The sequence below is a fragment of the Scyliorhinus canicula genome, chromosome 1, assembly GCF_902713615.1.
Source record: "Scyliorhinus canicula chromosome 1, sScyCan1.1, whole genome shotgun sequence".
NCBI classification, from domain to species: domain Eukaryota; kingdom Metazoa; phylum Chordata; class Chondrichthyes; order Carcharhiniformes; family Scyliorhinidae; genus Scyliorhinus; species Scyliorhinus canicula.
In genome coordinates this window covers 282025480-282051055 of record NC_052146.1, presented here as the reverse complement: position 1 = coordinate 282051055, position 25576 = coordinate 282025480, and the positions used below count along the sequence as shown (strand labels likewise).

General features: G+C 48.1%; 1 protein-coding gene across 2 annotated transcripts in view; it reads left to right on the top strand.

Annotated features, from left to right (window-relative positions):
- Positions 1–25576, top strand: part of fmn2b (formin 2b) — a 499858-nt gene that overhangs the window by 81208 nt on the left and 393074 nt on the right. For both annotated transcript variants that reach the window (XM_038814212.1, XM_038814205.1), the window contains exon 3: positions 13329–13510. In XM_038814212.1, coding sequence (XP_038670140.1) covers positions 13329–13510 — 182 coding nt within the window. The remainder of the gene's footprint in view (positions 1–13328; positions 13511–25576) is intronic.

The following is a 25576-nucleotide window of genomic DNA, read 5'->3' as shown; positions in this document are numbered from 1 at the left end:
AGTCCAATTCACCGATCACCCCTGTGCTTGCTGACCTGAATTGACCCTCCATGTCTATGCAATCTCTTCCCTCAGTCCCACAACCCTCCCAGATATATCTAAGATTTTCTAATTCCGGCCTCTTGAGCTTCCTGTTTATAATTTTTATCCACCAATGACGGCCTTTCATTCTGTTGCCAGGGGCTTTAATTTCTGAAATCCCTTCCTGAACTTTTACTGTCTCTCTCTACTCCACTCTTCTCTTAAAAGTCCTTTTAAAACCTACCTCTCTGCGCATGTGTCATAATCTCTTTTATCTGATTTGGTGTTAAATGTTGTTTATAATGTTCCTATAAAGCACCTTTATGAATTCAGTAAGTTCTTATGTGCACTGCGGCAGAGAGTGTTGATGGACTCCTCAGTTGAAGAATTTGAGGATTAGTTTTGAAACAAAGCACCACTCACTGATGACGTTCTCTGTCGCTGTTTAGGTTGATTGTTCCAAATTGCATTGGTAGGCAGCTGGTTTAAAAGCAGTCATAAACCACACCTGGAAACTGTCTTTTTGTTTACTTTTTTTTTTTTAAATAATTTTTATTGAAAGAGTTTTTCCATACAGACATTTACCCCTACTAATTTTTAAATTATTTACAACACAATCCCTCTAGGCAAATGTCCCTCCCTCGCCCGCCCTCATCGCGCGCACCAGTCCTCCCCCCCCCCCCCCCCCCCCCCCCCCCCCCCCCGGCAACCTTAACAACCAAGGCAGCCTACAGTTCCAGACATGAGCAGCGAGCAGGCTTGCCCGCGTTACAGTCGTGCGTGTCCCCCCACGACCCTTGCTGCCCCCCCCCTCCCTCCCCCCCCCTCCCTCCCCCCTCCCTCCCCCCTCCCCCCCCCCCTCCCCCCTCCCCCCCCCCTCCCTCCCCCCTCCCCCCCCCCCTCCCACCCCCCTCCCCCCCCCTCCCCCTCCCCCCCCCCCCCGGGTTGCTGCTGCCACGACCCCGAACGTCTATCTCTGATCTAAAAAGTCAAGGAAAGGTTGCCACCGCCTGGCGAATCCCTGTACCGACCCTCTCAGGGCAAATTTGATCCTTTCTAGCTGAATATAGCTAGCCATATCGTTAATCCAAGTTTCAACGCTTGGAGGCCTCGCGTCCTTCCATTGAATTAATATCCTTCGTCGAGCCACTAGGGACGCAAAGGCCAGTATTCCGGCCTCCCTAGCCTCCTGTACCCCCGGTTCTACCCCGACCCCAAAGATCGCAAGCCCCCATCCTGGTTTGACCCTGGACCCCACCACCTTCGACACCGTCCTTGCCACCCCCTTCCAGAACCCTTCCAGCACCGGACATGCCCAGAACATATGCACATGGTTCGCTGGGCTTCCCAGACATCTGACACACCTGTCCTCACCCCCAAAGAACCGGCTCATCCTTGTCCCCGTCATGTGAGCTCTATGCAGCACCTTAAATTGAATGAGGCTCAGCCTCGCACACGAGGAGGAAGAATTGACCTTCTCCAGTGCATCCGCCCACGTCCCGTCTTCTATCTGCTCTCCCAGCTCCCCTTCCCACTTGGCTTTCAGCTCCTCCCCTGATGCTTCTTCCGCCTCCTGCATTATCTTGTAGATGTCTGATATCTTCCCCCCTCCGACCCAGACCCCCGAGAGCACCCTATCACTCGCCCCCTTACTGGGGAGCAGGGGAAACCCCTCCACCTGCCGCCTAGCAAATGCCTTCACTTGTAGATATCTGAACATGTTTCCCGGGGGGAGCTCAAACTTCTCCTCCAGCCCTCCCAGGCTCGCAAACCTCCCCTCGATAAACAGGTCCTTCAGCTGCCGTATGCCCACCCTGTACCAGCTCTGAAATCCCCCGTCGATGTTCCCCGGGATGAATCTATGGTTCCCTCTTATTGGCGCCGCCAACAGACCTCCCATTTCCCCCCTATGTCGCCTCCACTGCCCCCATATCTTGAGGGTGGCCGCCACCACCGGGCTCGTGGTGTACCTCGTGGGGGGGAGCGGCCATGGTGCCGTTACTAGGGCCCCCAGGCTTGTGTTGCCACAGGACGCCCTCTCCATTCGTTTCCAAGCTGCCCCCTCCCCTTCCATCATCCACTTGCGCACCATTGACACATTTGCCGCCCAGTAGTACCCCGAAAGATTGGGTAGTGCCAGCCCTCCACTGTCCCTACTCCGCTCCAAAAAGACCCTCCTCACCCTTGGGGTGCCATGCGCCCACACGTAGCTCATGATGCTACTCGTCACCTTTTTGAAGAAGGCCCGAGGGAGGAAGATGGGCAAGCACTGAAATAAAAACAAGAACCTTGGGAGGACCGTCATTTTGATTGACTGCACCCTCCCCGCCAGCGACAACGGTACCATGTCCCACCTCTTAAACTCCTCCTCCATCTGTTCCACCAGCCTGGAAAAGTTCAACTTGTGGAGGGTCCCCCAGTTCCTTGCCACCTGCACCCCTAAGTACCTAAAGCTCTTTCCTGCTCGCTTGAAGGGGAGTCTCCCAATACCCTCTCCCTGGTCCCCCGGGTGTATCACAAAAACCTCGCTTTTGCCCAAATTTAATTTGTACCCCGAAAAGTCCCCAAACTCTGCTAATAGTTCCATTATCTCCGGCATTCCCCCTTCTGGGTCTGCCACGTACAGCAGTAGATCATCCGCATACAGCGATACTCGATGTTCCTCCCCTCCCCTAGTCAGTCCTCTCCACCCCCCTGAACCCCTCAGTGCCATCGCCAACGGTTCAATCGCCAGTGCGAAAAGTAGGGGGGATAGGGGACATCCCTGCCTGGTCCCTCGGTGGAGCCCGAAATACTCCGACCTCCTCCCGTTTGTCACTACACTCGCCGTCGGGGCCGAGTAGAGCAACTTCACCCACTTAATAAACCCTTCCCCAAACCCAAACCGTTTCAACGTCTCCCACAGGTACTCCCACTCCACCCTATCGAATGCCTTCTCCGCGTCCAGCGCTACCACTATCTCAGCCTCCCCCTCCACTGCCGGCATCATAATTACATTCAGCAATCTCCGCACGTTCGTGTTGAGCTGCCGCCCCTTCACGAACCCCGTCTGGTCCTCATGGATTACCCCTGGCACACAATCCTCTATTCTAGCTGCCAGGATCTTTGCCAGCAACTTGGCATCCACGTTCAGAAGCGAGATAGGCCTGTAGGACCCGCACTGCACGGGGTCTTTATCCCGCTTCAATATCAGGGAGATCAGAGCCTGCGACATTGTCGGGGGCAGAACCCCCCCCTCTCGCGCCTCATTAAAGGCTCGTACCAGTACCGGTCCCACCAAGTCCACATTTTTCTTATAGAATTCCACCGGGAACCCATCTGGCCCCGGCGCCTTCCCCGCTTGCATCTGACCTATTCCCTTGACTAGCTCCTCTAGCCCTATTGGCGCCCCCAGCCCTTCTACCAGCCCCTCCTGGACCCTTGGGAACCTCAATTTGTTTAGGAAGTCCTCCATTCCCCCTCTCCTTGTCGGCGGCTCAGACCGATACAACTCCTTGTAAAAATCCCTGAAGACCCCGTTCACTTCTTGCCCCTTCTGCACTACCTTCCCGCCCCTCTCCTTCACTCCCCCAATCTCCCTAGCCGCATCTCGTTTGCGAAGCTGGTGTGCCAGCATCCTGCTCGCCTTTTCCCCATACTCATAGACCGCGCCCTGTGCCCTTCTCCACTGCGTCTCTGCCTTCCTGGTGGTCAGCAGGTCGAACTTGACCTGCAGGCTGCGCCGTTCTTCCAGCAGCCCCTCCTCTGGTGCCTCCGCATATCTCCTATCCACTTCCAATAGCTCCCCCACCAGCCTCTCCCTCTCCTGCCTCTCCTTTCTTTCTCTATGCGCCCTTATGGAGATCAGCTCTCCCCTGATCACTGCCTTCAGGGCCTCCCAGACCATCCCCACCTGCACCTCACCCGTGTCATTCAAGTCCAGATAGCTCTCAATGCTCTTCCGGACCCTTTTACACACCTCGTCGTCCGCTAACAGCCCCACATCCAGCCGCCACAGCGGGCGCTGGTCCCGCGCCTCCCCCATTTCCACATCCACCCAATGTGGTGCATGATCAGAGATCGCAATGGCCGAGTACTCAGCTTCCCGTACCCTCGGGATCAGCCCCCTGCTCAACACGAAGAAATCGATTCTGGAGTACACTCTATGGACGTGGGAGAAAAAGGAATACTCCCTCGCCCTCGGCCTACCAAACCTCCATGGGTCTACTCCTCCCATCTGCTCCATGTACCCCCTCAGCACTTCTGCCGCTGCCGGCCTCCTATTGGTCCTTGCGCTCGATCTGTCTAGCCCGGGGTCCAGCACTGTGTTAAAGTCCCCCCCCATGATCAAGCCCCCTGCCTCCAGTCCCGGAATGAGGCCCAATAGGCGCCTCATAAAACCCGCGTCATCCCAGTTCGGGGCATATACGTTGACCATCACCACTTTCTCCCCCTGCAGCTTACCCTTCACCATCACATACCTACCCTCCTTATCCGCCACCACCTCCTCCGCCACGAACGACACCCTCTTTCCCACCAGAATCGCCACCCCCCGGTTCTTTGCGTCCAATCCAGAGTGGAACACCTGTCCCACCCACCCCCTTCTCATGCGAACCTGGTCCACTACCTTCAAATGGGTCTCCTGTAACATTGCTACATCAGCCTTCAGTCCCTTCAGGTGTGAGAATACCCTTGATCTCTTGACCGGCCCATTCAACCCCCTCACGTTCCAAGTGATCAGCCGGGTCGCGGGACGACCCGCCCCCTTCCCCTGCCGATTAGCCATGTCCTGTTCCCTGCTCGCCCCGGGTCGACCCTCCCCTTCTGACCCGCTCCCCATGGCGATGTCCCCCTCCCCCCACCTCTCCAGTCCTCCACTTCCCGTTTCTGGTCTTTTCAGCAGCAACCCGGTGTCCCTCCCTAACCCCCCTCCCCCCCCCCCCCCCCCCAGGCTAGGACCCCTCCTAGCCGCGATGTACCCTCCATCGTACTCCCGTAAGTCAGCTGGTTCACGCTGACCCGGCTGCTCCTGCCCCACTCCGACTCCCCCCGGCTCGGGGGGGCCTCCCCCCCCCTTGCCACTCCTCCCTGGCCCCGCTCCAGCGCGGGAAAGGTCGCCATTGCTAGCCACGCCCCGCACTCCTCCCCTCCCCCCTCCTCTGCCCCGCGCGCGGGAAAACAGAGGAAAGCCCGCGCTTTCGCCCTGCCACACCCCACCCCGCCATCTTCAGTTCCACCCCCGTCCCCGTCCATGCCTGTAAAAGAACCCCCCCTAGGAGCCCAAATCCCCGATCTGCTCTCCCCCCCGTCCCACCTCCCCAACTTAACATTATAAATAACAGATAAATAACAAATAACAATGTACTTAACAGTCGCCCTCTACCAAGCAGCATAAATAACCATAAATAACCATGAATAACCACAATAACAATAACTAAGGGAAGTTGGCAAAGGGGGAAAAAACATCAGAAGAAAAACCACAGCAAGAGTTCAAAATCCAAACAAAGAATTCAGCTGAAAGTACCCGAGCGGCTACGGCCGCCAAGTATCCCCTGGGTCTAATTCGAGTCCAGTTTCTCTTCCTGTACAAAGGCCCACGCCTCCTCTGGGGACTCAAAATAGTGGTGTTGGTTCCTGTAGGTGACCCACAAGCGCGCTGGCTGCAGCATTCCGAACCTGATCCGTTTTGCATGTAGCACCGCCTTCGTCCGGTTGTACCGGGCCCGCCGCTTTGCCACCTCCGCACTCCAGTCCTGGTAGACCCTCACCGTCGAATTCTCCCACTTGCTGCTCCTTTCCCTCTTGGCCCACTCCAGCACTCTCTCACGGTCGCTGAGTCGCTGGAACCGCACCAGCACCGCCCTCGGGGGCTCATTTGCTCTTGGCCTCCTAGCCATGACCCTGTAGGCCTCTTCCAGCTCCAGGGGCGAAGGGACGGCCCCTGCCCCCATCAGGGAGCTCAGCATTTCTGCTACATATCCCGGGAGGTCTGACCCCTCCAGGCCTTCTGCCAGGCCCAAGATCCTCAGGTTCTTCCGCCTCATTCGGGTATCCAGCTCCTCAAAACGGCTCTGCCATTTCAGGTGGAGTGCCTCGTGCACCTCTACCTTTCCCACGAGGACCGTGGCCTCCTCCTCCCTCACAGTCATCTCCTGTTGCAGCTCCCGAATCGACGCCTCTTGGGTCGCCTGGGCTCCCATCAGCCTGGTGGTCGTCGCATTCATTGACTCCAAGAGCTCCATTTTCAGCTCCGTAAAGAAGCGCAGGAGAGCGGCCTGCTGCTCCTCCGCCCATTTCCTCCATTCCTCGGGTGCTCCACCGGCCGCCATTTTGGTCTTCTTCCCCCGCTTTTTTTTGGGAGCTGCTGTTGCTTTCTTTACCACCCCACTCCGGGTACCGACCATAAAGTTGGTCTGGTTCTCTTCAGGGAGCCTTCCCCCACCGGGATTTGTCCTTACAGCGCCGTTGGGGCCCTCCAATCGGCCCGAAAACACCTTTGTAGCAGGAGCAGCCAAACGTGCGACTTAGCTGGTCATAGCCGCAACCGGAAGCCCCTTTTTGTTTACTTTAACCAGGGAAGGGTTCTAAATTGTGAAAATTAGCATCATCTGATTTCTCTTCCGTCCTCTCCATCATAGTCTCTAGAAAATCTTTTAAGCTTCAGTCTATAACCCTGCTTTAGAACATAGCAGGAAAATGAATAGAAGCAAGAGTAGGCCATTTGGCCTGATAAGGCTCTGCCATTCAATGCCTGGTCTGATTATGGCCCTTATTCCATTTTCCTGCTTGCCCCCCCACATAACTCGACTCCTTCGTCAATCAAAAAACCTGACTTCACCTACAAAAGTTCAATGACTCAGGCCCCACTGCTCACTGGGGAAGAGAATTAACCCCTTGTGGTACGGCAGAATTCAGTTGCTCGCTACGGGGAAATGGTTAGCAGAAGTTTGGAACCTTGTCTACATCATTTTGGAGGTTGAATGTGCTGTAGCACAGTCGCTGTTAACCCTTCAATACTACTGGAGATTAATTTTTGTTACTTCTCAGAATCTGATGACCTATGCCATGATGTCCTGTGGCATTGCAGAGCGAGGCCAACAGCGCGGGTTCAATTCCCGCACCACCTGAGGTTATTCATGAAGGTCCTGCCTTATTAACCTTTCCACTCACCTGAGGTGTGGTGATCCTCAGGTTAAATCACCAACAGTCAGCTCTCTTTCCTAAACCCCCCCCCAAAGGGAAAAGCAGCCTATGGCCATCTGGGACTATGGCGACTTTTAAAACTTTTAAAAGTTTCTGTGTTGAATTTAATTCAACCGAGTGTGCCATGTTTGTGCGTGACCAGTAGCATAAATCATGTTTTGTGGCAATTCATAACTCGCAGCATATCCCGTTTTCTTGTCAATTTACCCATTAGTGTGACATGAACTCACTAATTTTTCCAACCAGATTTGGGCAAGTTTATTCACCAGATGAGTCTGTATTTGATATTTAAAAACCTGAGAATGATTAGCTGGTTAAAGTTTATTATCTGGTTAATATGTAATAAATTAACTTGCGGGCTTATTGTATTTTCTGCTCGACTGCATGTAATAGCATCCGAGTCACTCCAGCTGTTTTGTCAAATTTTGTGTAAACAGTGATTTAAATGAGGGGGTCACTCCTTTTTTTAAAAGTTCAATATTAATATTTAAAGATAACTGCAAACAGTACCCTCTTGCTTTCCTTCAATTAATTTTGTCAAAGTAACAAAGCTGATACCAGTCCCTAAAATGTTCATTACTTGCAGGTCCCACTGTAATGGTACATAAGTCAGTCATGCCCTATCCAGTCTTGATGAAGGGACAAATGGTCTCTCTAAATGAACAATCTCCTCTTTGTCTAAAAGCAGCTTCTGAATCTAACACATTATACATTGCCGAGACCACTGAGAGGGATATCTGGAGTAAGATCTCTGATCAGGATGAGTGGACATTTCTCAACCTCAATGCGAACACTGGGAACTGGGGCTGGTTTAGCACAGTGGACTAAAGAGCTGGCTTGTAATGCAGGACAAGGCCAGCAGCGTCGGCCTCCCTGAACAGGCACCAGAAAGTGGCGACTAGGGGCTTTTCACAGTAACTTCATTGAAGCCTACTTGTGACAATAAGCGATTATTATTACTAACTTAATTTTTAGCTTGCATGTGCCAAAATGCATTGTGTAGCTTGAATCAACATGAGTGACACTAATAATATTGTTGTAGCAAAGTTGTGAATAGGTGAGAATTATAGCACCATTTACTGTAGCCCTATGTGTAAGGGTGCATCTCAAATTAATAGATTGGTATTCAGAAACAAGTACAGTAGCATAGTGGTTAGCATTGTTGCTTCACACTGCCAGGGTCCCAAGTTCAGTTCCCGGCTTGGGTCTCTGTCTGTGTGGAGTCTGCATGTTCTCCCTGTGTCCAAGTGGGTTTCCTCCGGGTGCTCCGGTTTCCTCCGACAAGTCCCGAAAGACGTGCTGTAAGGGGAATTGGATATTCTGAAATCTCCCTCGGCGTACCTGAACAGGCGTTGGAGTGTGGCGACATGTGGATTTTCAGTAACTTTATTGCAGTGTTAATGTAAGACCACTTGTGACCATAAAGATTTAAAAAAACACATTTGACATATGGCTAATGATTTTTAAATTGAGTCATCGTTTCCTCTGGTCCATACAAAATATAATATTTTGGTATTATCTGTTACATTGCATGCACATCTATCCACAAATGCCAACTGATAATTAGGATTGTTTTTATTCAAAATAATTTTTATCTTTGGCTGACTTGAGATTCTCTCCATGCAATTGACCCAAACATTACCTGCTGTCTTTCCCAAGTGCGGATAAGATGTGGCTGGTCAGCGAAAAGCTCCATGACCCAAGATTGGATGGACAGGGAAGAGGCAGACTTCAAGTGCCCATCCAGCCATGTCGGCCTTGGATCTGTCATACAGGATGAAACTGAGCAGAGTCCACCCAACCTTTATTAGCATCACCTTCCCAGGTCTCTTGCAGCAAATAACAGTTTCCCATTTGAATTAGAAATGCCACTAGAGCCAAAAATGGCATTGACTAGTGTTCTAGTCAAGAAAGACATCGGGATTGGAATGAGTAGGTACATTGCATATTATTCACTGATATGTGAGCACAAAATCTGCACAGTTAGAACGTACTCAACTGGGGCGAAAACCATATCAAACTTATTTTGGTGCAAACATTACAACTGTCAGATTCTTGAATAACGAGATTCCAGAGGTGAGCAAATAACTTCCAACGATTCCCTCAAATTAAAGCAACTTGTTTTTTGAGTACAGTGAGGGTAGTTGGACAAGGCACCTCTTGAATACAGAATGCCAACATTATTAGAGGAAAAAGAGTTTTATATTTTAGTCTCTTGGCAAAGGTGTGAAGCTTTGGTCTGTGATGGAACCATCAATTCAGCGAACACATGTAGTTGGATGTGCATAGAGGCTTTAATACACTTACAATAGAGCCAGCCTATTCGTCATTGAACTTCAGGTGAAATGGCAGGCTGGCTCTAAGGCACTGATCTTTATACATCGGTCCCAGGGGGAGGAGTCCTGGGCGGAGCCAAGTGAGGAGCCCAGTACAAACTCTCGCGTACTCCCAGAGCGACTCCCCCTGGTGGTCGGATAGTGCAACTGCACTTACAATGGGTAGATAACGAACATATATACATGGAGTGATATTGGCAACTATATATAGTGTGAATCACATTCACCACAGTCTGATCCTGCATCTCTTGGTCCTCAGCTATTTCATTGTGGGGGGGAAAAAAAATCCAAATTGGTCAAGGGTGAACCGCTTACCTGGTGCCTATACCCATGCAATTTGTATACCAGATGCTGGATATTCTACTAACTTAATAGATTTATAGCTGTTGGACACACAAATAAGTATAAAAGTCTCTGTCCTGACTTTGATGATTTTGTTCAAAGTATTGTTCTTGTGGGTAACGTGTTACTGCACATTCACTGCTAAATGCATGACTATTGGTTTGGTTTCATTCTGCCAATACAACCATTCGATCAGTCAGAAAATTGCTATGACGACTGGTACTTCTGTTGAACGGCGCAAATCCGGAATGTACTAAACTCAGCTTATTTACAGGAGTATCACACTTGCTTTGTGTAAAGTAGAGGTCGAGCTTGACTCTGGGTTAATCAAAGAACGGAAGTCAGCCAGTTAATCTTTTTCCAATTTATTTGCAGATTTTGCATTATTTGGTGCAATGGGGTATCTTTTATAGTTGTGTGTATCGTCCAAGGTGAAATCCAGGTCTAGGAAATCCAGACCTTGCTGCATTTAAATGAGCTGCTTTGCTTCCTACATTGCAACAGTGAACACACTGCAAAAGCATTTCATTTGTAGGTAAAGCGGCATGTGAATGCAAGTTCTTCTCCTGAATTCACTGTTGGGTCCGATGTACAATTCTGTCGGTGGGGAGGATGGAAAAAGGTGGCTCATTCAGTTAAAGCCTACTTGTGACAATAAGCGATTTTCATTTCAACTGAAATTCAAGAGGGTCTATAAGTTTTAGAGCGGAGTCCGAAACATTGAATTAAGAAAAGAGAATTACACGAGGATTGTACAAAATGCACGCACCCAATTCTTATGTAACAAAAGCTGTTGAAGGAATGCCATGTTGTCAGCATTTGGGGGGGAAAAAGTGATGGAGATTCTCAGCAGCTGTAGCTCCGTATAGGTCTGTTGTATGGATAAGAGAAAAGGGCAGCATTTATGCTAATTTGATGATTCTTTTCTATGTTTCAAGCAGATAATCTGGAAGAAGGGTCTTTATCACAGCTTGCTTTTGGCTACCACTATTCTCATTATGGTGCAAACAAAGTGTATTTTTACAATCTGAAATCATAGAATCATAGAAGTTTCAGTGCAGAAGGAGGCCATTTGGCCCAACGAGTCTGCACCGACACTTGGAAAGACCCCCCTACTTCAGCCCACACCTCCACCGCATCCCCGGAACCCAGTAACCCCACCTAACCTTTTGGGCACTCGGGAAATTTAGCATGGCTAATCCACCGAACCTGCACATCTTTGGACTGTGGGAGGAAACCGCATAACCTGGAGGAAAGCCACGCAGACACGGGGAGAAAGTGCAAACTCCACACAGTAACCCAAGGCAGGAATTGAACCCGGTCCCTGGTGCTGTGAGGCAGTAGTGCTAACCACTTTGCCACCCAATGGTGACCAAAACTGGAGTCCATCATCACAAAAGGTGTGAGGACGTCAGCAGGAGCGGCAATGAGAGAGAATGGTGAGGGAAACTGCGGGCAAATGCTTGAGCCAACCATGCACCACGGCCTCTACCAGCCAATAGCTGATATCCTTGCTGAGGCCAATTTGAGGCGCGTAAATTATATAACCCCTGACTTAAACTCTGTCATCTGCATAGAAGAATCATCGAAAACCTGAGTGAATGTCAATGATGAAAAAAAAATCCAACAATTGTAGACCGTAGCATTGAGGTCACCAAAATTCTATAAACCTCCAGTCCCTTAAAATGGCTGGTAAATGATTTCCAGGAGTTGCACTTACTTTTAAACATGAAACCAGTTATTTCTTGCTGCTTTATTCTGACTTCTCGTTGACCTTGCAACCTAGCTATTTCTCCTTGGATTACAGCAGTTAGCAGAGAAACATCAGTTTCAACACCGCTTCCCCTCAGTATCAGAATACCTTGCATCGTCTTGTTCAAGCAATGTAACCTGCAACTAAATGCAAACTAGGTTATAAGATCTGAGAATGTACATTCAATCATTGTACGTTGCTAGGAATTTGAACAACCCCTCCGACAGATCCCAGTTTAAGCCCATGCAATATATTGAATTAATTTATAACAATTTGTCATTCACAGCAATTAAAACACGTTATCATTGACCTTTAACCTCCTGGTTCTCCAGTGTTGGGAATCAGAGTGGGGATACCCCAAAGATGTACTGGGAAATCCCTCTCGGAAGTTCCCAAGTAAGGGTTTATCCAGCAATTGTCCGAAGGGTTCATTTCCTGTGGGCAATGGCACTGCGCTGGGAACCAGCTGAAGTAGTGATTTAAATCATTAACTTTGGATGGTTCTGCCAGAGTTATTCTAATTGTTATCTCAGAAAAAGTTGGAAATGAAACTACTGCTGTGTAACTATTTTAAATACCCAGACAGATTCCCACAGGGACCCCCCCCCCCCCCCCCCCCCCCCCGGACTCTTGACCCAAGCCGATCACCTCTGACCCACCCAGCCACCCAAATCCCATCCACTTGCTTTCTCCCTGGCCTGCCAATTTCACTGGCCCCTTTAAATTTAACTGCTTTACGTCAGCCAGTGCAGTGGGCTCCCTGAATCCAGAATGGAGCCTGCAGGAGCTCTTTCGGAGCAGGTCCCAAGCAGCTCCAACCATTGGAGCCTTGTAATTCCAATGGGCCACTACTTTCCAATGCTAGTTGGAGGTTCTGGCCCAATATTCCTGCATTCTAATATAACATCCTAGTGTTAATAGACCAACTAGATCTGCAGTCTTGCCTCTGTACCAACTGTGTTCGCCACTTGAATCCAATTTAAATAGGTGGTTTAAAGCTATTTTTGAAAGAGCCTCGCCTCTGTTCAGCTTCAATGTCACTTTGTAGCCCAGTGTGAAGCTAGGACAAAAGGTTAGATGTAATTGGCTCCTAATTAAAATGTAATTTAGTATGTGATGGCTTCATGTATAAAGAATACATTTACAAAGGCGAGAGCATGGTATAAATCTAATAATGTTCCTTCGAATAGATGTGGCACATCAGTATCCTGAGGTATGCCATCTTTCTCCCTCCCTCACAAAAAAGAACAGGCCCATTTGTGCTAGGTTCTACCTTATTCCATGCAAAAAGCTAATCCATGTGCTGAAATGGCAGTGTGAATGAAATGTTTCTTGTGAATGGTCATTTGGCTTGCTGAAGGCTGCTTCTATGTACCTTGCACTACTTTTTCCAATTAAGGGGTAGTTTTACATGGCCAATACAACCCAGTCTTTGGGTTGTGGGAGTGAGACCCATGCAGACATGGGGAGAATGTGCAAACCCCACATGGACAGTGACCAAGGGCCGGGATCGAACCCGGATCCTCAGCCCTGTGAGGCAGCAGTGCTAACCATTGTGCCACCATGCCGCCCATCTTGCATTACTCTTGTGCAACTGAGGAAGCACCTTGCTATCCAGTCTGCTCTGCAAAAGTTCTTTTCATAAGTCTTTTTGATGTTTTCTTTGAACATGACACTTCACATCTTTCTTGCAGGGAGAACCTTACTGGAGAAGCTTTTTGGGCAGCAGGAAACGGCGCAACTCACAGGCGAACATGAAGAAGCTGAGAAACTTTGCTCTCGTATTCTGGCTATGGGTTTGCTACTTCCGTTCGGGGACTGCTTCAGAGAACAGTTTTGTGGAGAAGCTCCACAAACCGTCACCACCATGTTTGATGTAAGTTTCTTTTAATTCTGTAAGATTCGGACTGAACCTGGGATGCTCTGAATTAAAGTTCTGGAAATCAATTCCCCCCCCCCCCCCCCACTACTTGTTGGGCGGATATTTAGTTTCAATGTGGTATGGGGATGCGTTGGGTGTTGGTGGGGGTGCAGGTGCTTTTATGTGTATGTATTTCCTTGCATTGAAGTGCTTGAGCTTGGATCTTTAATGTGCTATAGTGATTTGCAAATCAACTGTTTGCCATTGTGTGCGGATCATGGACTATACAATATGGTTGTGGACACATCTCAGGAATGACTATGAACCTCCATCAATTAAATATTAAACTCTTGAACACTGCTGCAAGAAACCCCAGGAGCAAACTTAAAGGGATATTACAAGGCGTTGTTTGATTTTTGAACATTTGGTTGGGGTCTGGAATGCACTGCCTGGAAGTGTGCTGGAGGCGGGCTCAATCAGAGCATTCAAGATGGCATTCGATAATCAATGTACAGAGGAAAAGGCAGAACAACGACACTTCATGGAAGAAAATATCGTAGGACCCCTATAGTGCAGAAGGAGGCTATTGGGCCTTTCGAGTCTGCACCGACTCTAAGCTACACATCTGTTTTGGACACTAGGGGCAATTTAACTTGGCCAATCCACCTAACCTCCACATTCTTGGACTGTGGGAGGAAGCCAGAGCACCTGGAGGAAACCGACACAGACGGTGACCCAAGGCCGAATTGAACCAGGGTCCTCGGCACTGATGCAGCAGGGCGAGCCACCGTCCCAGCCCTCAGTCATGATGCTCATTTGGAGAGCGGGTGTAGACCACAATGGGCCAAATGGCTACCTCCTGTGCTGTAATGATTCTGTGATTCAATTAGAAAACTATTGGGAGAGGAGGGTGGTGGGAGCTGTAAAGGCTGTTTGATTGCTTGAATTATTTGCAAGTGTGAGGCCATGTGCTGAAATCTCCAAGAATAACTTTAACCAGAGTTAGCAACCTAATGTCTGAGTGATGCAGTGATTCGTTCCCTTCAGTTGGTAAATTGGACATTGTTAGGTAGGAGATTCAAAGAGTTTTTTTTATCATTTGTAAATCATGCCTCTTGGTAGTTTTGACATGCGCTAGGGATGGACATGCTGACTGTTCTAAACCAGGGCTATTGACTACGTGGGAGAAGTGCTCCAACAATTCAGCTAATAATCGAGCCATTGCGATGTGAACTCATTAAAAAGTGTTTGATCGCTGCGCCTTGGTATCAAATAAAGTAATTGAAACCAGAGTAGTAATTTGTAGTGGAAATTTGCTTCTCAACTGTGACTTGTTGAATATTTTTCCTCACTAACCCCTCCCCCGGCACCAGCAATTTGCTGAATACCTAAACTTGTTATTATATGAAAGCTTACAACCAACTGAGAAAGCTGAGAAACGACGCATATCAAAAATGCTATTTCCTCTTCTCCCCACCCCTCCAGCCAATCTCGCTCTGTCAATGGCAGCACAGTGGTTAGCACTGCTGCTGCACAGCGCCAGGGACCCAGGTTTGATTGTGACCTTGGGTGACCGTCTGTGAGGAGTTTCACATTCTCCCAGTGTCTGTGTTTCCTAAGGGTGTTGTGGTTCTTTCCCACAGTCCAAAGCTGTGCAAATTAGGCGGATTTGCCATGCTAAATTGCCTCTTTGTATCCAAAGATGTGCAGGTTACGTGGGGCTATGGGGATGGGGGTCCCGGGGTGGGGGTGCAGGGGGATGGTGCAGTGGACCTGGGGTAGGGTGCTCTTTTAGAGAGTTGATGCAGACTCGATGGACCGAATGGCACCCTCCTGCACCATAGCGATATGGATCAGGTTGTCAAAATGTCATGAATTTGAGTATGGCCATGTGAGGTGTGCTCAGCCTAGTCACTAGCTCATGCTTCAGTGATCGTTTTGTGAGAAAGTTTGCTTAATCAGCCAAAGCACTTTTAGGTCGCCGATTATGGCTCCATTATTTTTAAGTGGCAGCAACGTGAAAGCTGTCAAGAATTCAGCAATGTGTTTTCAGTGGGAGAGGGGCTATGAAAATTGGCTTCCAAATGGAAGTGGTGCAGAGGACCAAGAAAAGTCTGGAGCCCCTCGAGAGGTGGTGTAATTAAGTCACTTACTCGTGACTCGGGTGGCATGGTAGCACAGCGGTTAGCCTTGTTGCTTCACAGCGCCAGGAACCCAGGTTTTATTCCTGGCTTGTGTCACTGTTTGTGCGGAGTCTGCAGGTTCTCGCTGTGCCTGTGTGGGTTTCCTCCGGGCACTTCGGTTTCCTCCCACAAGTCCCGAAAGATGTGCTTATAAGGTGAATTGGACATTCTGAATTCTCCCTCTGTGTACCCGAACAAGTATCGGAGTGTTGTGACTAGGGGCTTTTCACAGTAACTTCATTGCAGTGTTAATGTAAGCCTACTTGTGACAATAAGAAAGATTATTATTACCCCATAATTTCTCCTTTTCACCTTTTTTTAATGTTATCGCCCTTCAAATTCTAAAAGTTGGGGTAGTAAAAGTATCACCGTTTTGATTTGTATCCTTTGCAAGTAAATGCTGTTCCTCTGGGCCTGAGGGAAAACTAAAAACAGGTGCCTATGTTTAATGATGAGAGGTTTAAAAGAGGGATAAAGAATTGATCATAAAGTTGAGGTAATAGCAACTGCCAGTGTACAAATTGAGCAAGTGCTCTTGAAACTTAAATATCCTCTTTGCTCTTTCTTACATACAAATAGGCAGAATAAGGTTGACGTAAGTCTACAGCAGAAGCAGGGGCAGCTTGTATTGCTGAGGAATTTTGAGGTTCCTGTTAGACTAAATACTAACTTCCTTTCCTCTGACAAAAGTGGAAAGCACTGTGTGCGGCTTCTAAAACAGCCAGGAGGTCTTAGCAACTATTCCCAGAGAAGCTTCAACCTGCCGAGTCAAGGACTATAAAAAGGAACCTGCACTCACTGTTCCTGACTCCTCATCTGGTGATCTGCGACTGAGGTACTTTTGATGATGCAAGACAGCCCAGCTGGAGCCCAGATTGACAAAGGCGAGCTGCGCGCACAAGTTCTCGCTGCTTGTTGATTCTTAATCTTTGTGGAGAAAGCATTTTGTCTAGAAATAGGCCTCCTGCTAGCAATCGCTGCTTTTGAAAATCTAGTAAGAAGTCTTACAACACCATGTTAAAGTCCAACATGTTTGTTTCAAACACTCGCTTTTGGAGCACTGCTCCTTCCTCACCTGAGGAAGGAGCAGTGCTTCGAAAGCTTGTGTTTGAAACAAACATGTTAGACTTTAACCCGATGTTGTAAGACTTCTTACTGTGCTCACCCCAGTCCAACGCTGGCATCTCCACATTTTGGAAATCTAATATTCGGCTCCAGAAGCTACGGGTTTCAGCCTTTGCGCTATGCAAAGTTTAATACTTTTTTAAATTTGTTGTCAGAGGATCTATAATTTCTTTTACTCTTAATGCAAAAGATTTGGGCTCGAGCGTGGATGAACCGTTTGGAGTTTGGGGAGCGGAATTTATTGATACGAAAGAACTAAATGTGGCGCAAAGTCGAAAAGCTGCTAACTGACAGCTTTTTTTTTTCTTGTGACAATGAGCCTGACTTTGGTGCTGGTTCCAGTAGTACTGCCAGATCTGTCTGGAGCGTTCGAGTTGAGATGCTTGTCTTGATGACCAATTCATTTTTTTTGCCAGCGTTTGTTCGTCAGAGGATTTAAAGCAGTGAATAAAATTGCTCAAGGTCAGATTTTTGAAGGATTGCATTTTTAAGTAGAGAAATATTTTCAAGTAGTGATGGGATCGCAATGATGACGTTTTTTTGCTTTTAACAAATTACAGCAGATGCCAGAAATATGAAATAAAAATGAAGTGCTGGAAGAAATCTCTAGATTTGGCAACGGGTCGAGGAAAAACTGACTTAATGGTTGGAACTTTCCGGCTGTTCCCACCGACTGGATCTTCCGTTCCCGCCGATAGCAAACGCCCGCCGCAGGTCTCAGAGAGGCGGGGGGATTCATAAAATAAGAAACCTTGGCGGGGGTGGGGCCAAAATATCAAAGCAGCGGGCCCCCTCTGCCGTCATGGGTGGGGGGCACTGAATCCTGCCAAATGTTTCAATCAAAGAAAAGAGTCATATTGAACTAAGAATGTCAACTATTTGGATGGAATTCTCCCAAACCCCCACTGGCATGTAATAATTATAATCTTCATTGTCATAAGTAGCCACAGTGGTAACCATGATGGCGTACATGAGGGCAGAATACGGCAGGAGGCCCAGAAATAGGTTTCACGCCAATGTGAGTTTACAACGGTATCTTCCGCTGGTGCCCACCATGGTGGGTTAGAGAACCCACCAGAAATTGCCATGCACCTCGTTTGCATCCTGTCAATAGGATGCAGATGAAGGTCTGCTTTTCCCCACGCCCAGAGTATTTGACGCTGGACTGAAACACGTTCAGAACAAGTTGGCATGAAGATTTGGGGCTCAGCTGAACGACGCCTGCGGCTGCCTGCCAAGGCCGCCCACAAGCCTGGATCCTGTAACACCACAGCTGTAGGTCAGGAGATCATCTGCAGGTGAACCTGCCAGAGCAGGGGCCCCCGAGAGGACGTCCATCTTTCAGACTCTGAATGTTCCAGGAGATCCGTCTTCATTGTCAGTAGGTCCGTCTTCTGGTCAATTTGCTCCTGGAATCTATCTATCTTTTGCAGGAGGTCCACCTTCTTTCTTCAACAATGATGTTGGGCACCTTTTCAATAAGGCACCCAGACATGACGACGGACTATGCGCCATCCAGGCCTGTCCCGCGACGGGACATACCGTGAAACACTCGGGTGAATAATTTAATGATACCGGGGCTGGGAGGTTTGGGATGTTTCTTGCCCCCGCCACGGCACTTCATCTCAAAATGGTGGAATTCCACCCTCTTGTGTTTCTCTCTTCACAGATTGTTGCCAGGCCTGCTGAGATTTTCCAGCACTTTGATTTCTTTAGTTTTTATTATGTAATTTCTTACTTGTGATTTTAGGTGTGAACTAGTTTTGCTGCCTGCAGGAGGAAATCTCACTTTGCATTCCTCTGGAGTTCAGACCGGTGTCAAAGCACCTTTTAGATTTCCAGATGACATGCATATGTTCTCTCTCTTATGGTGACCGTGGAAATATGCAGCAAGTTCACATTAGCCATCAAGTGCCAGTGAAGCAGCTAATAATCTAACCAGATATTGAGCTCCGATGGCACACAAATTGGTGATGATGATAATAATGACTTATTGTCACAGGTAGGCTTCAATGAAGTTTCTGTGAAAAGGCCCTAGTGGTAAATAACGAGTGGTAAATAATAAGTCTTGGATTAAAGGACGATATAGATGGGCTGGTCAAATGGGCAGAACAGTGGCAAATTGAATTTAACCCTAAAAAGTGAAAGGTGGTGCATTTTGGGAGGACAAACCAGACAAGGGAATGCCCAATGAACAGTGGGACGCTAGGATGTAGAGGACCAGAGGGATCTTTTGGGTGCATGTCCAAAGATGCCTGAAAGCATTCGGGCTGGTAAATAATAAGGTTAAGAAGGCATATGGGATATGTGCCTTCATTAGCTGAGGCATAGAATATAAGTGCATCGCGGTTATGATGGATCTATATAAAACACTCACTCATCAGGCCACAGCTAGAGTGCAGTGTGCAGTTCTGTTCATCACATTATAGGAAGAATGTGATTTGCATTAGCAAGGGTGCAAAACCGATTCACCAGGATGTTGGCTGGGCTGAAGCGTTCTACCAAGAGGCTGATTAGGCTTGGGTTGTATTCCTTGGAACAGAGAAGGGGACCTGATTGAGGAGTACAAAATTCTGAGACACATAGGGCGGAATACTCCGCTCCCGCGATGAATCGGGAAGGCCGTCGTGAACTGGGCCGAGTTTCGCGATGGCCTCGGAGGCCGCTCCTCTCACCTTATTCACCCCCACCCGGGGGGCTAGGAGCAGTGCTCCGTAACACTCGGCCGCCGGGCCTTGACGCTTGCATCAAAGCGGCGCGCCGAGAATGGCGTGACGGCGGCGCCTAAGTGACGTCGGCTGTGCATGTGCAGGTTGGGCGGCTCCAACCCGCGCATGCGTGGCTGACGTCTCGATGGCTCAAACCCGCGCATGCACGGTTGGCGTCTTCCCCTCCGCTGCCCTGCAAGACGTGGCGGCTTGATCTTGTGGGGCGGCTGAGGGGAAAGATTTCGTCGCTTGACGATCGGTGGGCACCGATCACGGGTCCGTCCCCTCCCGAGCACGGCCGTGGTGCTCAATCCCCTCTCCGCCCCCCCACAAGCCTCAAACCAGCATTTGGCGCCCATGTTCACGACGGCAGTGACCAGGTGTGGTTGCCGCCGTCGTGAACCGGTCGGGAACGGCAGGTCGCTCGGCCCATCTGAGTTTTCGTGAAAAACGGAAAACGGCGATTTTTCCGAGCGGGGGGCGCCGGGGGGTGTGTCGTGAGTCGCCCGGCCCTCCCGCGATTCTCCCACCTGGCGTGGGGAGCGGAGAATTCCGCCCATAGTGTAGATAGGAAGAGCCTTTTCCCTTTACATAGAATATACAGTGCAGAAGGAGGCCATTCGGCCCCTCGAGTCTGCACCGACCCACTTTAAGCCTTCGCTTCCACCCTATCCCCGTAACCCAATAACACCTCTTAACCCATTTGGACAATGAGGGCAATTTTTAGCAGTCCAATCCACCTCACCTGCATGTCTTTGGACTGTGGGAGGATACCAGAGCACCTGGAGGAAACCCACACAGACATGGGGAAAACATGCAGCCTCCACACAGTGACCCAGCAGGGAATCGACCCTGGCGCTGTTAAGCCACAGTGCCAACCACTGTGCTACCGTGCTTCAGTTGAAGGTTAAATCACCAGGGTAAATGAAAAAATGAAATGAAAATCGCTTATTGTCACAAGTAGGCTTCAATGAAGTTACTGTGAAGAGCCCCTAGTCGCCACATTCCGGCGCCTGTCCGGGGAGGCTGGTACGGGAATCGAACCACGCTGCTCGCCTGCTTGGTCTGCTTTAAAAGCCAGCGATTTAGCCCAGTGAGCTAACCCAGCCCCTTTTACATTTAAGGTAAGTGGCAGATTTAGGTGGGATTTCAGGAAAAATCTTTTGACCCAGAAGGCAGTGGGAATCTGGAACTCACTACCTGAAAAGATGGTAGACGGGGGGAATGCTCACAACATAAAAAGCATTTAGATGAATACATGAAATGCCATAGCATACAAGGCTATGGTCCAAGTGCTGGAAAATGGGATTAAAATAGATACGTGCTTGAGGGCCGGCACGGACACGATGGGCTGAAGGGCCTCTTGTTGTGCTGTATAACTTATTAGTATCACTAATAAAATATGATTACAAAACATGGGTCTTTTGGACAGAACTGAATTTGAGCTTTAGTTCCTCTCCTGAAAACAAGGCCGTTTTCTACTCTTATTCCACCATGGTGACACACCTCTGCACAGTTGAGGGTTGTGTGGGAGGGGGAAGGACTGGAAATTTTACTTGGAAATCCCCAAACTAGGCCTCTGCTGCCCAATTAATCGCCAGAAAGACCCCATCCCGAATACAGGAAAAGACTTGCTATTGAGCAGCTGTTCCAGAAAATCAGGCGACAGAATGAATATGTGAACAAAGCTGCAATTCTGAAGGGAGATGCTTTTGTTTCTGGAGTTGTATTTGGCTATACTTTTTACACTGAGCTCCATCTGTCGAGCCAATGATAAATATTCGTTGTATAAATAGATGTTTAGTTGAACAGAGATTTGTGATGCCTTGCAATAAGACAGACTTTGAATGAATTTGCATAGATTAACAAATATCAATGCATTTGCATGGAAATCTGTACCCAATGTCAATCGCAAAAGCCACTTTGGACCATTCATTCAAATACTCTGTTTTTAAATTGGAAGTAATATTTTGTGATGAGCACAATTTATCGCAAAAAATGTATGCATCCCTGTGCTGTGCAGCTTGTTTTAAATCTTGTATTAATATTACCTTGAAGAATAAAGGGAACACCTTGGATAGGTACATGGATTAGGGTAGAATAATGGAGTGTAGATTAATTTTTTAAGGGCAGCACGGTAGCATTGTGGATAGCACAATCGCTTCACAGCTCCAGGGTCCCAAGTTCGATTTCGAGTCTGCACATCCTCCCCGTGTGTGCGTGGGTTTCCTCCGGGTGCTCCGGTTTCCTCCCACAGTCCAAAGATGTGCAGGTTGGGTGGGTGGGTCATGATAAATTGCCATTAGTGTCCAAAATTCTATGATTAACCGAGGACAAAAGTTCGGCACAACATTGTGGGCCGAAAGGCCTGTTCTGTGCTGTATTTCTCTATCTATTATTTGGTTTAATTTACAGTGAATGTAATGGGCCAGGGGCTAGCCTAAGGAAAGGATGGGTTTAGGTCAGGTGGGTTGCCGGGGTTAAAGTGCAAAAAATGTAAACCTCTTTGATCTTCATTTCCTCACTTTTATTTCACTTTGCCGAGTTTCTTCAGCGTCAGATCAGTAGTCTCTTTAAGCTGAGGGCTGGATGGACTTCAAGGGCAAGTGCCTTCACACCTGGAGTTGGGTGGCTGCCTGAGAAGCCTCCATAATGAGGCACCCCCCCAACATTCCTCTTGCTCTTTCTCCCCCCCCCCCCCCAACCCTTTAGCTCTTTGACCCCATCAAAGGGCCTCTGACCTCCCCTTCAGCCCTCACTACCAGATCCTGATTTCTATTTTCCTTCCCCACCCCTGGCCCTGACCTCTTGCATCCCTTCACTCTTACCAGCCATATCTTGCCCGCTGCAGCACTAGCCAACTGCCTCACTGCCGGAGCCAAGGCTAAGCCTGCCTCACTGCCGGAGCCAAGGCTCAGCCTGTCAATCAGGGTAATGCCGGGGTGGGGGACCAATCTTACCATGCAGTCTGTGCTGAAGGTCCAAATTGTGGGTTCGCCATGACTTTCTGACTCGCTTAATCTAGTTAAATCTAGCGACCAATCACCGAGTTGTGGAAACACATTTGGAGTATTACGTACAGTTCTGGTCGCCTCATTATAGGAAGGACGTGGAAGCTTTGGAACGGGTGCAGAGGAGATTTACCAGGATGTTGCCTGGTATGGAGGGAAAATCTTATGAGGAAAGGCTGATGGACTTGAGGTTGTTTTCGTTAGAGAGAAGAAGGTTAAGAGGTGACTTAATAGAGGCATACAAAATGATCAGAGGGTTAGATAGGGTGGACAGCGAGAGCCTTCTCCCGCGGATGGAGGTGGCTAGCACGAGGGGACATAGCCTTAAATTGAGGGGTAATAGATATAGGACAGAGGTCAGAGGTGGGTTTTTTACGCAAAGAGTGGTGAGGCCGTGGAATGCCCTACCTGCAACAGTAGTGAACTCGCCAACATTGAGGGCATTTAAAAGTTTATTGGATAAGCATATGGATGATAAGAGCATAGTGTAGGTTAGATGGCCTTTAGTTTTTTTTCCATGTCGGTGCAACATCGAGGGCCAAAGGGCCTGTACTGCGCTGTATCGTTCTATGTTCTATGTGGGTTCATCTGTTTAGAGTAGGCAAATGGGACGTCCCAACTGTGTGTTCTGCTCAGCAGTAGAAGCGAAACAGAGACTGGATTGCATGACACACTTCCCCCTCTAGTGATGTCATCGCTGAACGGTTCATTACAAAATGGGCTCGGGTTGTTTCTTTTTTGATTTCAAGAACAACCAGTTTTTCCAATAAATACTTTTTCTTTTGCCTGCAGTTTTCACAGCTTTACTTGAGTATGATTTGAATATAGATGCATTAAAAATAATTAAGTCATGAGTCAGAATGACCTCCAGTCACTCGTTAACTTCTAGTCATGGGCCTTAAGATTATATTTGCAAAGCTGCAGTATATATGCTTGAAATATTTTTTGCTTTGTGACCAAAAGTAATGGAAAGTGAATAGTTTTTGGGAGTGTTTCTTGTCTTGGCCCCAGATAATGTAAAACAAAATGCACAAACCCAGTAGTCCTTGAATCATTGAGCAAGCCATAAACCATCCAAAACTGAAGATGACATGATGGGTAATTGAATGAACAAGTTGTGTATGTGTGTGTGGACTTTCAAAGAACCATCACAGGTGTGATGGGCTGAATGGCCAGTCCCTTTGCTATACAATTCCACAGTGCACTTCAATGATGCCCGGGAGTGTAAGTGCAAATGTTATCCTATTGCAGGTGGATTTGAAACAAAACAATGAAACACAAAGCAAGATTGTGCTACAAATCAGAAATAAAACTGCCCCTGGACTTGCAGCCCAGATCTGTCAGCATCTGAAATACAAATTATGTATTCCTTTCCTCCAGAAGCTGAACAGTGTTTTGCTCTATTTCTAGCACTTGCTGCCATTTTCAATACAAATCAGTTATGCCTGTCCTATTGGAAATGTTGTCATAAGCTTGAGTATCCGTGATAATTGTATACTTGGTGCTATTATGCGCTATAACTAATAGGGAGGCGTTGAAGCATGCAAATAGCCTTTAACTGATAGCAGCTGTAGCCAAGTTCCGTCCTCCGTTCGAAATTGTCCTTTTTAAAAATAGAGCAGATTCAGTCTCGCGATATTTAGGCCTCAAATTGTAATGCTTCCATCATAAAGAAAAGTCTGATCATGCCATGTCAAGACTTTCAAATGAATGTGAGTCACTTTTAGAATCTGGAACTCCAGTCTGTCAGTTCACGAACTACCTTCATGCTGATGAGTCCTGGTCTTAACAATTAGCCATCCTGATTGGATTAATTTGGGGACAGCATGGTAGCACAGTGGTTAGCACAGTTGCTTCACAGCTACAGGCTCCTGGGTTTCATTCCTGGTTTGGGGCACTGTGTGCGGAGTCTGCACATTCTCCCCGTGTCTGTGAGGGTTTCCTCCCTCTGTCCAAAGATGTGCAGGTTAGGTGGATTGGCCATGCTAAATTACTCTGTGTCCAAAAAGGTTGGGTAGGGTTTCAGGATTTCTGGGAGGTGTGGGCTTGGGTAGGGTGATCTTTCCAAGGGCAGGTGTAGACTTGATGGGCTGAATGGACTCATCCCGCACTGTAATTTCTATAATGCACTGGATTAGAATTCCTACTATTTTAGTTTGGACATTGGCAGTGTCGCTAGCTACGCTTTTTTTGTACAGACTAACCAAATGTTGGGTACTGAAGAGAAGCCGAGATACTGGGGTCTTACTGTGTGCTGGTGCTAATTGGTAATGCACAGAGATTAGAAATTAAACAGCGCGGAATAGAATTTCACTGCAAACACACGAACAACCTGTACCAGCATTTAGAAATCCAATGACTGTAACTGACGATTTCACAGTTTCACTTAGAAACCCTGTCATGATATGCAGACACACACATAATGATATACAGGCAGGCATAGACGAGCAGCTAATAGATACAGAGAACAGGACATGACCAATAAGCAGGCAGGACACTCAGTGGTGGGATCTGACTATAAAACACACGAGGCACTCACACTCCGCCTCTTTCCACTGGAACAAGAGAGTCAGTGTTTGTTACAATCTCACACCTCCACCACATGGTTAAGAGCTAGTCTGGTTCAGTCAGACAGAGGAAGCACACTTCAGTTAGCAGAGAGTCAAAATCGCAGAGAACTGTGATAACTGTGCTATTAGTTCAATAAACCTGATTGAACTAACTTCAAGGTCTGGAGTATCTTTTTGATCTATGCTGCATCCAGTTGCAGCCAGTGTTATACCAGTGTACCTAACACAACAAACCCTCAATGTCTCTCCTTCAATCGGGAGATCCCTGTATTCCAGTTGCAGAGAAACTCTACTTTAGTCGCATTAGGATCTCGCATCAGGACCTAGGAACTGTACTGCGGATGTAAACCACTCACTAATTGGCATTAAACTTTGTTGGCAGATCATGTATTGTCACATCTGAAGCCCAACAGCTTCAGATAAAATGCCGTTTATTTGTAAGATCAATGTGTTTGCAGGACTGTTTGTTTTTAATTCTAGCTGA